The sequence below is a fragment of the Perissodus microlepis genome, chromosome 3, assembly GCF_051167445.1.
Source record: "Perissodus microlepis isolate ML-2025 ecotype Zambia chromosome 3, ASM5116744v1, whole genome shotgun sequence".
In the NCBI taxonomy this organism is placed as follows: Eukaryota; Metazoa; Chordata; class Actinopteri; order Cichliformes; family Cichlidae; genus Perissodus; species Perissodus microlepis.
In genome coordinates, this window is record NC_140463.1 from 18732166 (window position 1) to 18748952 (window position 16787).

The 16787-nt window shown below is 41.2% G+C and overlaps 1 protein-coding gene across 3 annotated transcripts in view; it reads right to left on the bottom strand.

Annotated features, from left to right (window-relative positions):
* The window catches only part of LOC146390347 (uncharacterized), a 30809-nt gene continuing 14022 nt past the window's right edge, over positions 1-16787 (bottom strand). Inside the window, exons 4-17 of one of the 3 annotated variants that reach the window (XM_084923370.1) lie at positions 16311-16404; positions 15270-15405; positions 14983-15148; positions 12716-13918; positions 9220-9291; positions 6233-6458; positions 5118-5412; positions 4838-5041; positions 4426-4484; positions 4092-4342; positions 3318-3349; positions 2125-2299; positions 1926-2020; positions 1-1437 (exon numbers count right to left, since the gene is read on the bottom strand). In XM_084923370.1, the coding sequence (XP_084779496.1) occupies positions 1330-1437; positions 1926-2020; positions 2125-2299; positions 3318-3349; positions 4092-4342; positions 4426-4484; positions 4838-5041; positions 5118-5412; positions 6233-6458; positions 9220-9291; positions 12716-13918; positions 14983-15148; positions 15270-15405; positions 16311-16404 (3116 nt within the window). In that variant the 3' untranslated portion in view covers positions 1-1329. Of the gene's footprint in view, positions 1438-1925; positions 2021-2124; positions 2323-3317; positions 3350-4091; positions 4343-4425; positions 4485-4837; positions 5045-5117; positions 5413-6232; positions 6459-9219; positions 9292-12715; positions 13919-14982; positions 15149-15269; positions 15406-16310; positions 16405-16787 lie in introns of those variants that run through there. The other 2 variants (XM_084923369.1, XM_084923371.1) reach the window with 2 other exon arrangements.

Sequence of the window (16787 nt, forward strand, 5' to 3'; positions counted from 1 at the left end):
TTAAACACAATTTTACTACTTTATTGTACATATTTGGCACAGTTTAGAAAAAAAAAAAAATCAGGGTAAATGAAATATGTGGCCATGAAATGAAGCCGCAAAAAGAGAATCACCCATAGATTACTGTACTAAATTCAGTAACTATATTAGACTTACAATTTTATGGTTACTTGTGTTGCAAAGGTCCCTCAGTCACACGGGACTTGTGGTTCTTGCTACAATCAGCTGATTGCAGGTTGTGTGTAGGGAAGACAGTAGTGTCTACAGGTTTCAGGAGCGGAGGTATGGGAATTATTTTTGTTTTTATTGCACATAAGGTCAAGAGCACAATGGTAAATTACAGACTGGACCAATGACACAAACAACAGATCATGCTGCTAACAGAACTTTAACTCTTCCTCTGTACAGACAGCATGCCAACACAAAGCTAGTCAAGAACCCAGAGTGATGATAAAGCCGAGCGCATGCCGATCCAGATCCTCATCTTCAACAGGTAGTCAGGCTTGCAGCCTCCATTTCTACCTGTTCATGTTTCCACAGCAGAGTCACTGTGGTGATTCCTCTGAAGTCTTGTTGGGATGGTATCAGCTTTGTTTTGTGTTCATGTGTAAACACCAAGAGAGAGATCGTGTGTGTCCTCATTAGGATAGGGATTTGTGTTGATGTGTGGGACTGTAGCTTTAGGTATATATTGTTAACTGGTGGTTATATGACAATGCATTTCAGATCATGTTACAGAGTAATGCAAAAGTAAGGGAACAAGCATTGTAACAAAGTTCTTTCTCTGGAGAGCACTTAAGTAACGTACTGCATTAATGTGTTACACATTTCTTTCTTTGAGTATCTAAAAAGTGGCTCTTTGAAGCAGACGTCCAACCTGGATCTGCTATGTCCATCGATCCAGATTTTAAGTGATCTTCACAAGTACCAAACATGTAAATTTAATGTAAAAAAAAAAAAAAAAGAAGAAGAAAGAGAAAGCTCAGATCCAGTCCACAGCAGATGAAAATAATCACAGCAGGATGACTGTGAGAGGAAAACCAACCTCTTAATCATCCAGTACTCAGTTATCATGACCACAGACACCTCAAAGACGTCATGAAACCACCAGCATAATCGGAGTTAATTTTATTCTTTTAAAATGTTCAGTTTTTCCTCACAAACACTGGATCGGATTCATGTGCGTGTCCGTGGGAGCACCAGCACTCCCTGTAGCATCAACAGGTTGAAGGTTTCCAGTTCCAAACCTCCAACCTGTTTAATAGAGCGGCAGCAAACAGCAGTTTCATTCTTTGTTTTCCCACATCAGCCGTTTCAGGATTTCCCTTGTCACAAAAGTGAAATGTAGTTTTTAGGCACAATCCCATGCTTCCCGCCCACAACGCCCATAATCCACTGCTCATCCACAGCCTCCACCTGTGTGATAATGTCACCGACCTGCACAGAAACACAGAGAGAACAGACATGTTAAAAAAAATCAACACCTAAAAACTAAACACGGGAAATCTGACAGAGTATTTTATTTAGATGTGTAAGTATTTGATCAGTTTTCTGTAGTTTTTCCCACGTACACCACCAGAGTGGATTTGAAATCAACAGTCAAGATGTGATTGAAGTGCAGTCTTTCAGTCTTAATTTAAGGTGTTTAACAAAAACACTGGATTAACAACTGTTTTTGTACTTGTGCCACAATTTTCTGAGGCTTAAAAATACGTGAATAGTTAACTGATAGTTTCATGGCCAGGTGAGTCCTGTTCTCTCATTATCCAAGGAGAAACTCGTCAGATTACTGGAACTGTCAACATGAAGTCCACAGAGGTATTAATGCCAGTGAAGGAGGGATTATGTATAAAATCAGCATTTTGAAAGTGTACAGAGGCAAGACTACAGTGTGTTTGTGTCCAAATACTTATGGCTCCTCACACCTTCAGTGTGAGCTCATCCTCGCTTTCTGCTGTGAAGTCAAACAGAGCTTTGGCCATTCCTTTAGCCACAGGCTGCTGGCCTGTGATTGGCTGAGCTGGAGAAGAAAAAAAAAAGTTTGATACAGTGTGCGTGTTTATTTGTGTATTTTTGTCATTTGACAATCTCTCTCTCTGACCCACACATGCCAGACTTTTGTACCTTTGCAGGGCTGTGTAAAGGCCACGGGGTAAAGCCCCTCTCTCCCCTCCACTCTTCCTCTCCTCCACTCTGTGTCGATGTGCTCCGTCACTTGGATCAGCGCCCCCTTGTGGAAGGACAGATCCTCTGGGGTCTGACCGGGGAAGTCAAACAGAGCTACGGCCCACTCCTCAGTCTGCACAGTTTAACAAATCAATACTGAGAGAATCACTTACATTTTAAATCAACCATAAATTAAATTATATAATAAAACAGAATATAAAAAGAGCTTCTTGCATTATTTTAAAAATCTAAATAAGTGGTTCTTAAAAGTTCAAAAACATTAAGACCAAACCACATCAACACAGTGGATTATATTCTTATTACATTGATTTTAAAGAATCTCTGCAGACAAATTCAGCCTTTATTCTGATCTCAGTGCAGCTCCTACAAGCAAATATAAAGTTTTCAATCCAGCTGCTGATTAAAGTGAATAAAACTTGTTGCAAAGCACTCGACAGCAGTGAGACGCTTTTCTTCTTCTCTGACATGTTTTCTTTACAGCCCAGGTTTTACGGCACATGGAAAAATAACTGTGACGGGAGAACATGTTTGTCCATCGTGTTGACTGTTTACCTGAAGCCTTTGTTACTTATAACATTTATAATCACTATATCAGCAAACATGCACAGAAATGCATAAGAAAACATGTTAATCAGGGAGGTTATTCTAAAGATTTGGGACGTCCACCAAAGGCTCTGCCACCGCGTTTATTAGACACTTTTCTTTGGCTGAATGTGATTATGCTGCTGATTTTAGTGCATCTTAGTGAGCTGGATGTTTCACAGATGTGATGAACAGGCTCGCTTTGATGGGCATCTGAGCTGATGCTGGGAAATTACTTTTGATTGCTTTAGCTACCACTGCACTGATTCTTTGGTTAGAGTTGTGTTTTCAGGTCGCTGAATAGATTAGATGTGTGTCTTTGCGGTGCAGGCACAACTTTACAGCACTCTTTGCTTATGATTGACCTGAATCCAAAGTATTTTCAAACAGCAGGCGCAGACACGTCAGACATTTATTTGGCTCCGCTCGATTTTCTTTTTCAATATTGCTCAATCAGGTTCGTTAAATTAATTGTGCAGCCCTAATAAGAAACATGCTCATTAATTGCTGTTTAACAAAATAACAATAGAAAATGAAAATTCACTCACCTCTGAGTTTGAGCCCTGTGAAGTCTTTATTCCTGCAGATGATACGTGAAAGAGCATCATTACATTCACGTCCAAAACAGAGAACATTTCTCTCTTGTTTCTCTTGCAGTTTTAAAATGGTCACAAGGAGGCGCGAGAAGACTGATTGTTGTGCATAAATGAAAAAAAAAAGTTTACTTCCAGCATATTCTAGTTCAGTCATTTAAAGCCTGTTTTTTTAGAACAACTTCATCTTTGAGTTTATCTTCCCCATGAGAACAGGCATGACCGTGTCTTTTTTTGTTTCATAAACAGTGCAAACAGAGAAGCTGTTGTAGCTTGTTAGCAGTGTTACACCATCACTTTGATTTATTTATGTAATCGCTCCAAAATGTGAAGATAAAACCAGCACAAACAGATCTTCAGAACCATGCATACTGCAGATATAAAATATGTTGGCGTTCATCAACAAGGTTTTGTCCAAATCACCAGGACTGTGATAGAAATGTTTTACCTCTTTAAGTGTTAATTTTGCCATCATATAACAGGGTCATTGCAGAGTCATGCAGACGGAAGAAGGAAACCCAGAAAATGTGTGAAATTACCAGCATTTTAAGAAACCAGACACTAAGATTCACAACTTCTTTTAAAGCAAAGGTGACATTCAAAGCTTTTTAAACCTCTAAGCAACCTTGGATTTACAAAACGAAAAAACCCAAAAACTTTTGTTAGCAGTCGTCCACAGCAGTGACGCATAGAGATGTAGAGATGATGATAATGCAGCCTTCAGCTTACCGGAGTTTTCTGTCATTGCCGTGTCCGTCAGTGCCGGTTTGTCAGTTTCCCCCAGTTCAGTCACTGACGTTGGGAGGGGCTCCACCACCTCTGTGAAGTTCAAGGGGAATTTACCAATTCGGCCGTGGATTTGGCCCCGCCCCCATTCCTGCCCGATGAGCTCCAGGAGAGCAATGATATCACCCTGGGAAAAGGTGAGCTCGTCTTCTTCCTCTCCCTCGTGGTCCAACAGAGCGACGCACCGAGGGCCGCTGCAGAGAAACCGGCTGATTAGAACATGTGGCTCATAGAGAGTGAGAGTGTGTCTGCGTGTGTGTGTGTGTGTGTGTCTGACCTGACAGGAGGAGAGTCTGGTTGCTCCTTCAGCTCAGCAGGCTGCACTGGAAGAATCGACTAAAGGATAAACAAAACGTCATTAATATTTATGCATTTAAAAACAGTTTAAAACCTTTGCAGTGAGTCAAAATAAAAACTTAATAACAAAATTAATTAAAATAATATTCAATTAAATGCACCAAATATAAAAAGGTATGATGACAATGCAAATGCAAATTATTCATTGACCAAATGTTATTTTGGTACTGTTCCAGTTTCCTATAATTTATGATTTTTTGCAGTTTGGGCCTCTGTAGTCCAGAGCTACAAACCTGTCTGGTCTGAACCTACCCACCACTCCTGACAGGTGACCTCTGATCCTTTTTCAGAAAGGATTTGAATAATCAACTAAAAAAAATCTGAAGCTGTACCTCTGAGCCTGACAGGCTGTGGTCCTCCAGGGCAGGTTTCGATTGGTTGTCCTGATCAGGGACGGACTCTGGCTTGGGGTCCAGGTCGAGCAGACACTGTGATGTGTTGATTAGGGTGGTGGTGGTATTCTGATTCTGCCTCTCGCCTGGAGGATGCTCCGAAGGCGAGGGACTCGGGTCATCCAGGACGATCAGCACTTCCTGCTTCTGAGAGATAAAGTGGAATTAGAAACGTAATCAGAACTTGTATCTTTGTGTGTGCGTGCACGTGCAGGTTTACCACGTAGCTGTTGTACAGAGGGTGTCCAGGTTTAGGGCGTGGAGGCAGAGGTGGTCCTCGCTTTGGTGCCTTTTGTGCCTGTGTCTGATTGGCTGTTGAAGGAGGAGGAGGACTGGAACTGGTCTGTGAAGGTGTCACCTGACTAGCAGCTGAAAGGGAGGGGGCGGGACTAACTTTAGACGGAGTTGGATTCTGGCTACCTGAGGAGGTGGAGTTGATGGCTGGAGGTGGCGGGCGTCCGGGGATAGATTTGATTGGTGGTGGACGAAGGGGGAGGAGCTTCACACTGGATGGACTGAAGGTAAAAGAAAAAGTATTATTAGTCAGGTAAAGATAAACAGGAGGTGTCTTCAAGAGACGACAGCAGCAGTCAGCTGTAGCCCCTCTAACACCTACTACCTTATTTTCTTAATTTTGCTGGACCTCATTTAGCAGGTTCAGAGGTAATCACATATGTAGACACAAAAATGCTTCATCCTCAGTCTGTTTAGCTCTGGATCAAATCCCGCTGGACTGATTTGTTTGTATTCACTGTGAAATGCTGCTGGTTTATCTGTATGCATTATCTACAGTGATAAAGTAGAACAAGGTGGAGTTCTTGATGTGTACGGCTCTGAGGGTCGACTGCTGTATGTAGCTGAAAGAAGAGGAGCTGCTCCGTACTGCACCAGAGGTTAGTCAAAATTCAACTGAAACCACTCTCAGTATGTGTATGTATTATATGTTTTGGGATTTTCAGCCTTTTTTTTTTTTTTAAATTGTGGTGGACCTGAACCCGGTCCTCTGCATTAGCCTTACAGCATATGGATCACCTGCTCAACCCAGTGAGCTAACATGGTAACAGTCCTGCTTTTGTCATTAGATCAAGAATTACACGTTTATGTCCAAACGAGTATAAACAAAGACAAACTGAGCCGTTTTTGTCTCTTCTACCTCTGCTGATTTTTTCTGTGATTAGTACTCGTCTTCTAATTATGTTGTCCAAAATAAACTGCTGGAATTTCAACAATGTGAGAACGCAGCTCTGCCCCATCAACCCAGAGACACCACAGCCTGGAAATTCATTGCTTTGCAGCAAACTTCCATCTTTCCTAAAGCTTGGCTCTCTTTCTTACCGTGGCGGCAGAGGAGGGTCTGAGGAGTTTGGTTTTGTAGTGTTGGCAGTCTCAGGTTTGGTCTGGACCACAGGCCCCTTCCTCAAGGCCGGAGCTGGAGCCGGGCTCGGGGGTTTGGCTGGGGCTGGTCCAGAAGTTTTAGGGGCTGCTGCAGGTTTGGCCGGGACTGGGTTTGGATCCAGAGGAGTTGATGAGACTCCAGAGGGTTTAGGAGCCAGATTTGGGGCTGCAGGCAGAAAGCAAACATAATTTGCTTTAATTAAATGCATACATGAAATCAAACCACTGAGATTAAAGCTGATTTAATAATCTGAGTGGTTCGATTAAAACAAACTGGCAACAAGAGAAAAAGTTTTTAATGTAGCACTTACATAAAAGAAGAGCTCACCAATGACCAAGAAAAGGTGAACCAACGTTACACACAAAACACAAAAAAAAATTTCAAAATAATTTTTTGAATAATTTGAATAAAATCTTGAAATTTTTCCTACAATGTCAAGATTAGACGTTTAAGGAGAATCTTTTTATTTTTGAATGACTTATGTTTTAGCCAAATTTTAGTGTGCGAACAACAAAAAACAAAAGCTAGACTTACAGAGACTCACACTAAGCACCTGTCATAGCTCTCTTCTTTCTGGACATGAGCGATGCTCCTGGTATGATGTTTGCTGACACAGACATCATCTGAACTTTACTTGTTTATGTTGAGATGCTTCAGCAATCATTTTTCTTCAGTTTGCATTTCTATTTAAACCTAAATCACTGATCAGTAAGGCTTTAAATGTCCTTTGTTGCCCTCTGCTGGCAAAAAAATGCATGTGCTAGTATGTGTGCTTGAATAGAATAGAATAGAATAGAATTCAACTTTATTGTCATTGCACATGCACAGGTACAGGGCAACGAAATGCAGTTTGCATCCATCCAGAAGTGCTTTAGTGATATAGATATATTACAATATATATTAGCAATAATATAGATATGTAAGTATATTGCAGAAATGGGTCTATTATGGTATGTTATAATGTACACGGTATGAAGTATGTTGTGAATATTCTATAACTATAGGTATGTACAGGCTGTAGTGAGTACAAGCTATGTACAGGCTATGAACAGGATATAAATATGAAAAACTATACAGAATATGAAATAAATAACTTTACAGAAATCTGAGATATACAGTTATACAGAAATGGGAACTATGCAAGTTGTAAACAGTTGTAGGGTTAAAAATTATCATATGTACAGAATGATTATTTACAGAGCTATACAGTAGTGCAGTTAAGATAAATTAGATATGTGGATAATTTCTACAGTATCTATATAAAGTGCTAGTGGTTGTGAGTGGTGGTTCAGTCCATGTTATTATTGTGTGTTTGAGGGTACAGTTGTCCATTGTGGGTGTGTGTATGTTCAGTCCATGTGTTAACGTGGGTCAGATGTCAGTAGTGAACTAAGACACAACAGAAACATGGTTAACATTTAATTTGCACAGTGCTTCAAAATAACTTCCCAAATAAATTCCCAAACCTGTTTATGGGATGGTTGCCAAGTGGTGAGTTTACTGTTGCTGGACCTCCATATTTAATTCAATTTTATATATATATATATATATATATATAAAAAAAACCTCCCTTTTAACAGAAAGAAACCTCCGGCAGAACCAGGCTCAGCGAGGGCCATATAAAGTCACCAACTCTTTATTAGCACACTATATTAATACTGAGTGATTCGGGCCTTCATTTCCCATCTCTTCTGCTGCTGTATCCCTCCCACGACAAGCTCAGACTAGTCTCTGACATGCTCTGATTATCTGAGTCCCTCCAGCCAGTCTGCATTCGATTTGCTTCCTAAATAAGTTATTTACATGTGCTGGCTTTTGTTTTTCCAGCAATCCAGAAGTGCTGTTATTGTTCCAAAACTCCAGGAAATCTGCAGTTTAATCAAACTACATGATGTTTGAGGTAGGACAGATTCACTACAGCTATGGTCATGTAGTTAATGTATGGCATACACAGAAGGCGTAATGACGACCAAATTCATTTAAATTTAAGTAACACACACAGAAGAATCATACGGCTTCATTGCAACACAGCAGCAAACATCCTAAGGACCGGAGTCAAGAACAGTTTCCAAACGGTTGTATAAGTCAGAATGCCTCCAAGCCGATTAGCTCCCTTTTCCAGTGCTGTCATGCGTTTTTTTCTTTCCTGACAGCTCGCTGCCAAACAGTGACGTCAGACTCACATCGGTGGAGTTTGTTCACACCTGAGTCTCAAACGAGCCCTTTTTCTACTGTTTCTACTCTGCGATCAGTGTAGTGGAGACAAAACGGTGACCAAAGGAAAACCACAAGCAGTTTCACATTGTTTTGTTTTTTAAGTTTACATTTTTTAATCATAGTAAACATTTTTCGCTGTGCCAAAAAATACTGTCGTGCCATCGAGGACGAGACATCCAAGCAGAACTGATAAGGGCGTCGATATCCCTCAATATGCGCTCGCCAATCTGAGGCTCACATCGCATGACTACTAGCTGAGAGAAGGATAAATATATTTAATGAAAGACTATTAACTGACCACTGGTTTGCACAACTTCATGCTGCAGCCAATAAACACCCTGGAAAAAATATCATACACACTTAAGCACACACACACACACACACACACAATTCTGGTGCATCAAACTCACAGCACACCACCACAACAACAGTGGGGTCTTGTTTCTCCTTACACAATCGCAGTCTTTTTCTTTCACAAGGTTTGGATTGCATAATGCATTACCCTCCCTCCCTCCCTTCAGCACACACAGACACACACTCACATGCAAAAACACACAAACCACAGAAAATCTCTTTGCAAGTTTGCATATTTCTAAGCAGGACAGATTTGTGTCTCTAAGCTCTCAAACACTCTATTGTGCTTCTGCTCAGTGTCCACACACACACACACACACACACACACACACACACACACACAGTTGTGTCTTACCACTTGCTCTGCGCGGTGCCATCAGTGCTGCTGGCTTGTTTGGGACGCCTGGACGAGAACTTCCAACTTTCACTGACAAAAAAATTATTAAATTAATTAATAAAAAAAAAATCAGAAAATAAACCTGAAAATAAAGTTGTTGATGGGGATTTAATAAAAATCTGTAATTCTAAAACTGCTTGAAGCTGAGACACATTTATAACATTCATGCAGTGCTTGCAGCTTGATGAGGGAGAATTTCTGCTCATCTTCATCCTGTGTGATTAGAAATCATTTTAATCATCAGGATTTTCTGGGTTCTGACTTGTAGATAAGCTAAAAGAAAACAAGATATTCTGTCAGTTCAGTGTGGGCTGTAAGAGTCACAACTACTAAGAAAATATCAACAAAGACAACAAAAATTCCTCCTCCTGCCACCTTATTTTTGTTTTCATGAACGTAATTTTTCATGAAACCGGTCTCACATCTACCGATTCATGTTTAGATCATGCAAGGAGCAGAAGTAGTCAAGGTAGATGAATTTAAATACCTGGAGGTCAAACATCCAAAGCAGCAGACAGAACTCAAGGACAGTACTCAAGAGAGGTGAAGAAGAGAGTGCAGGCAGGGTGGGGTGGTGGAGATGAGTATCTGGGGTGATTTGTGACACTAGGATAACAATAAGAATGAAAGTTTCCAAGATGATAGTGTGAAGGAAGGATGGTAGATATTAGACAAAGGATGCAGAAGCTGCAAAGCAGGAGAAAAAGAGGAAGACCAGAAGTTTGTGGATTTAGTGAGGAAGGACATGCAGAGGGTTGGTGTGGAGAGGTTAGTAGGAACAGGGTGAGATGGAGGCAGATGATCTGCTGTGGTACAGCAGTTACCATGTTTTCCACAGCACTGTTATCTTGGTTGACATTGTTATTTGTGACTATTTCACGAAGGGTAATTAAATGTCTCCAGTCAGTCCTCCCAGAAAGTCCCAGGCATTCTTTATTTCACCAGTAAAACCATTTTACAAAGCAGGAGGAAACATCCTGTAAATGGTTTATATTGGAGTTTTGTGCGATTAGCACTGATTCCAAAGTCAACATCTGGGCTGGTTTAGGGAATGTCCGCTGTTTCAGTGTCTTGGTAGACAGCACATTAGGTTCAATTGGTGTCATTTAAAAATAGGTTAGTTAATTTGTCTGCAAACTCAGGCCGAGACGGAAAGGACTTCACTGGTCCATGGAGGAGGAGTCACTTCCTCCAATGATTGGTTTCCTTCCAGGGTGAGCTGAGACGCTTGCTCATTGTGAATTCTGACATCGCAATGAATATGTATTCAGCAGTCAGCGAGGAGGCACCACAAACACTGACGCCACTATAAATCCCTGACAGAGGTTTCAGGGTAAACAGCGGATTGTATTTCAAATGTCAACATTAGCACAGGACTGGCTTCTCTTTTAACAGATAATGCTTCAGCATACACAAAACCAGAGGAGTGCCACACACAATGCCCAAAAGGGCATTAATTGGGCATTTTTTAATCTAAATATATCAAACAAGCTAATTTAGCGCATATGTCTTTTAAGCCAACTTCTTTCTGATTGGCTATCACTGGCAAACAGAAGAGTTAGGTGGAGCTGCTGTGCCTGAAATGACATCATCACGGTCCACTGCTTAGAGCCAGCCTGGCCTCACAGTAAAGAAATCGATTCATCCCTGCTCATGGACATAAAGGTATTTTTTTCAGTGCAGCTGTAAGCAGCAATAATTGCGGAGTATTCAGGAACGACAAGCCACGACTCCCTGTCTGATCATTTCGTTATGTCCAGGCTGTAGCCTAATACATTTTAAAGTCTAAATCTAACCAAATAGGCACTCATGTGGTCATAAAACTGTTTGTTGTCTAATAAGCTAATGAAAATGGGGGAACCGTGTATATAAAGGCCATTTCTAAACAGTTAATATGATGCTTTTGTGAGAACCCTTTAATTAAAACTGCATTTCAGTTACATTTTGATGAATTTAAAATCCAAATTGGTGACAAAGCTGTAAAACTTTGGTTTTATCCAAATACAGTCCTTAAACAGACCTAAATGTATAAGACTGAGAAACAGAAAAAGCATAAAGAAGTTCCGGCTGCTTAGCTTTTATTTTCACCCTGTTATCTTTGGGTCGTCACGCTTAAAACTGTGAGTAGAATTTAAAGGAAAAATGTTCCCATTTACTATCAGTAAATCCAGTGATAGCAGATTATCACAGCGCAGCTCTCACGTTCAGTCAATGCTTATCAGCAGCAGCTACACCATCGGGTTATCTAGTAGATAAGCAGCACGCTTCCCTCTTGTAAATATTTGTGAGCTGAGCTGCACTTCTGCACATGTGCAGAAACAAAGAGGTTTTTGTTTTGTTTTTTTAAAGGACGAAGTTTCTGTGTTCAGTTTACTGCCGAGATATGTGAAAAAATACAAAACAAAACAAAAAACAGGAAATGTAGGTCAGTGCAATTTAAAACCTTTGGAGCAAAAAAAAAAAAAAAAACCCTGTAAAACAGCTCAAGTGACACATGGCCAGTCCCAACAGCCAGAGGCACAACTATCAGTAGCTGGTGGCTGTATTCAACAACAAGATATATCAACAACAATCATATCAAGCACTCATGCTGCTCCAACCATGATCTTTATCAATTACTGATTACCAAGAACTTATTTTGCTATGACATTATGTACCCCTAACTTATTTCTGTGCCAAGTATAGTTTTCCCACAAACATATTTAGTTTGGCAGAACACTCATGTAAGCATTTTGGTTCTGGCTCTTATTTTGAAGGTTTGGTGACCGATAACCATGTCATTTATTTAGCACCAGGTTGCTGCTGTGGTGGTCCTCCATATCATCTCCAAACTCATCCTCTGTCTGTGACTACAGAAATGTTTATTGTTTACTCTGACTGTGAGGTGGTCACTTCAACCAGAGCTTGCAACAGACTAGTTCACCAAGACTGCAGATCAGTGCTATTATTAGTCAGTTATTATTATTATCATTGTTATTATTATTATTATCATCATCACAACCTATAAGTAAGCATGGCTGCACCTCCTTTGTTTGCTAATAGCACAATTCTACTTTCATCTGCTTCCTTATTCACAAGCGGTCACTGAAGCAGACAGCTCTGCATGTTTGCTTGGAAGGTTTCCTGACACAACCTGGAATCAAACTAGGGATCTTTCGACTTTTTAGGCAAATGTGTAAACCACTACAGTATGGGACTAATCTCTAGCTACTACCACAAATGCTAAGACTGCCATGTGAAATGTGAAAAACTGCTGATATTAAGGCACCAGCTGGTCATTATTTTTCTGCCACAGCACTCTTCGGTAAATAAATTGAAACAAAGTAACAATTATGAATTAATAGTTATTAATTAATAACAATTATTAATTGTTTATATTGTTTATAACAACTGCAGTAGTTCCTTGGAGCCACCTGTAGGGGGCAGCAGAATGTGAATTGTGTTGAAAACTCACCAATTTGGTTTGTGGCGCTCTGCGTCGCTTCACTTCCAGTCTGGGTCCCTGTCTGTGATCCACCACCAACTTCCACCAAGGGCCTCGGGGTTAGAGTTGGGGTAGTGCGTCCATCGGTGGTGCTCTTATCTGGGTGTGAAACACCCATGCTGACCCTGGGGGTGACTGGAGGTCTGGGTGGGGGTTTAGGGTCACTGAGACAGGGGGTTAGCTTGGGTGGAGGGGGCCGCGGGGCTGGGACAGGAGCAGAGGAGAGGGTTTCTGTGCTGGACTGGGGTTTGGGTGTTATTGTGGGTTTCTCTGTGGGTTTAATGGGCTGTGGCTCCAGGCCTGGAGCAGATTTCAGTGATGGTTCTGCCGTTGTTTGAGGTTTAGAAGAGGGGGCTTCAGTCGAGTCCTCTGTGGCTACTGTGAAACCTCCATCTTCCCAGAATCCCTTGGTGGACGGTTTAGGGCCAGGTGAAAAGTTTTTGGGTTTGGGGGCAATCGTGGGAGGGCTAGATTTGGCTTGTTGCCCCTGGAAACGAGGGCGTGGTCGAGGCTCGGGCCTCTTTGTGGTTCCACTTTGTTTGTCATTACCATCACAGCTCTCACTGCTCACCTGCTGCTGTTGCTGCTCAAAGGCTTGTATCCTAGCTTTCAGTGTTGCCATGTCCTCCCCGTCGTTCTCGTCCTCCCCTTCCTCACTCTCTGACTGGCTCAGCCCACTGGTGTCGCCGTGGTTATCGGGGAAGCCCCACTCGTCTGAACTGAAGGCCTCGAGTAACTCCTGAGAATATTTCCCTTGAGTGACTTGTTGGTTAGCAGCGTCACTCGCTGCACGACTGGCTAACGTGGCCAAACCGTCCTCCCGCAGCTTCACCAAAGTCTGAACTTTAACCTCGCTGCTGATTGGTCGAAGGCCAGGCTTAGAACGAGGACGTGGTCTGGGTTGCTCCAATGGGACTTCAAAGGAAGTGGTGGGAGAAGTACGAGGAGGAGTAGAAGAGCACTGATCCCACTGGTCAGTCTGAACACCAGAGTTCGAGGTTGAAGGTGAACCCAGATCAGTGAGGTCACAGGACTGTGTGTGCGTGGAAATGTGCGTGTCACTGCCAATGGGGGCAAGCGCTGATTGGCTGGCAGTGCTGGTGATGTCATCAACGTGAGATGATTTAGGAGGCTGGCGGAAAGGCGGCCGAGGCGGTTTCACTGCTCTTCTTACTGCACACACAGACAGAAGTTACTTTTACTCGATTACTTACGTATAAAATAAGGCTAAAGGCAGACATTACAGCTGGCTGATACAGACAAAACAGATAACATCCTGTTACTTTATGAAATGTAAAATAACGGGCGGCATGCCGCTCACTAGTTCCCAGGCAGACTATTGTATTGTACTGTATTTAAAACATGCACATATTGTAACTACTGTAACATTACCCGATGAATTTGGCATTTTGGCTGTCACAATATAGTTTTGTTGTTGTTGTTGTTGTTATTTAGGGTTTTTTTTTTTTTTATGAAATGGTGGAGCGCCTCAGCTAAAATTAGTGAACTTTGTTAGAAAGCTCCACCCATAAAATATATGGGTGCAATGTAACAGAAAATAGTGTAACAGACTAGTAAAATTCTAGAAGTTAAGTCACTAAAACTCAAGTACAAGCCTCTTATGATCTGCACCACACAGCAAACCACATTATTTGTCAGATAATACTATTTACAAATGCTATTAAAGTCACCAACAGCATAAACATTAAACAGCGGTCCAGGTAAATGGCACACAGTGTCATTTACATTACACACTTGCTGTGAAAGAGATAATAATACATGAAGAATATATAAACTGAAACACCAAAAGCCAATAAAAGTGCTGAAAGCAGAGCAATGGTGCAGGAAATCATGAACCATATTCAGTTATTTCAACGCTTGCTTATGTCTAATATGAACAGACTTTAAACATTTACTATGAGTGTGTTGATGTCTGACCCCCCACAGCCCAATAATGGAGATGTAGAAATCAGATTAGTTTTTCGCTACAGGTGAAATTCATGCAAAATAATTTTTAGGGCTTCAATATTCTCCACAAATAGCTTGTAAGTAGCAAAGGTCACATCCCTGAAATTTTGGTGCAGCTGGAAGGTGTGGGCAGGGCAACACGACTGCAGATCTGGAACAGCGGCACTGTTTAACTCATGACCGTACTGATGTGTTATTGATATATTATTGACATCACCCAGCTTTACACCTCCCCCCCCCCAAAAAAAACCCCTCAAGTTTCCTCTTGCCTTGTGGTTCTGGAGGATCAGGGTCAGATCCTGGATCAGTCTGCGTGGAGATGGTTACTCTGGAAACAGGATGTGAGGGGGATGCTGAGGCAGAGGAGGAGGAAGAAGTGGAGAGAACCTGCTCCTGTGTCTTCTCCCTGATCACCTCCTCGTAGGTAGGAGGCGGCTGAGTGAGAGGAAACCAGCAAAAATAAGACACACACATGCACTGAATCCACAGGTGGGACTATGAAACTTAATAAAGCCATTTATTTAATACAAAAAACACCCCTGAATAAACACTTTACCTGTATGGCCGGAGGGATCGTGGGTCCCCAGATCTGTGCAGGAGGTGGAGGGGGAGGTGGGAACCCTCCAGAAGCTCCAGGAAACCAGGAAGTAGAGGTCAGCGGCTCGGCTGACAGGATGGTGATCTCCGGACGCCTGGAAACACGTCACATGTTAAAGGAAGGTTATAAAAAGCAAAATCTAAACAGGACAACAGCAGGCAGGAGGCTCTGATAGCTACACAGGTGCAAAGTTCAGAGACGAAAAAAAACATTACACACGTCACACAAGTGTTTTAGAAGCAAGTACGGAAAAATAAATTTTATCCTCACTAATTCAATAAATTCATTAAATATAAATGTATACATTTTCCTGACACATGGAAATTAATCAATTTTAAATCATAAAATAAAATTCTTTTCAAAAAGTTATAATTTTCAGTTTCACTAAATCTAAATTGACGTTTAACTTCACTGAAAAAGAAATTTAAAAAAAAAATTAAAGAAAAACTGTTTTTCAAAAAGATCATTTCCTGATTTTAGCTTCAGGACTGTAATGATTTCTTTCGCTTATATTTTTCTAAAATGATAAACTATTCTAATTCTTTTTAAGTTTTATAGCCCAAACAGTTTAATCAGTTAATGAGTTAGATGAGTTAGAATCAGTTAGATGAATCTCAGAATTCATAGCAAATGGTTTTAAAGTACCTTGTTAAAGAAGAAACAGGCAAACACACGCAGCTCAAAGAGTACACAACTATTTTCAAATGTTTACACGGGCTCAGATCCAGGAACCGTCCAAGTGTTTAAACGTGACGCAGGAAGGAGCTCAGTGATGAGCTTCCCCTCACATACACACACCTTACATAAAGCTCATTTACTCTAAAAGTGAAGATTAAAGCTTGTTTGTTGGCTAAAGTGTTAACATATCCTGACTAAATGTAGTGACCATAACAACAGAATTCACAGCTGGATTTTACTTTTCTTTTCCCCGTTTCACTTCATGAAACATCTGCATGTTAAATATGAACCAGTGATGATGATGGCACGGCAGACTCGTACCTCCTGTCTCTGTCTCTTTCCCGCTCTCGGTCTCTCTCCCGGTCCCGCTCTCTGTCTCTGGGAGCCTCAGACAGAGCAGTCGACCTGGAAGAGGCTGATAGGAAAACAGAAGCCGCTTTAGAAAAAAGAAAGGCAAGCAAAACAAAGCAGAAAAATTCCCACTACAGAGAAGATAACAGTGTGGACACAATCAAAATAGTCACACGAAACAAGAAGATTTTTTCCATCACTGCTAAAAGAAAAAGTGGATGACTCCAACCCGACCCCGTCAGAATCAACTGATTTTTATTTTTTTGTGCAATAACAAACAAGAAAAACAACCCTGTCCTTAAAACTATGATTTATTTTTAGAGTTAAAGCCCTCAAAAAAATTAGCGGATAGAAAGTTGGCACTTTTAGGAACCGTAAATCCAAGGTACAGGAAGTATCAACTTCACTCCAAACACTGTGCACATTTTGTTTCATTCTTTCTTGGTT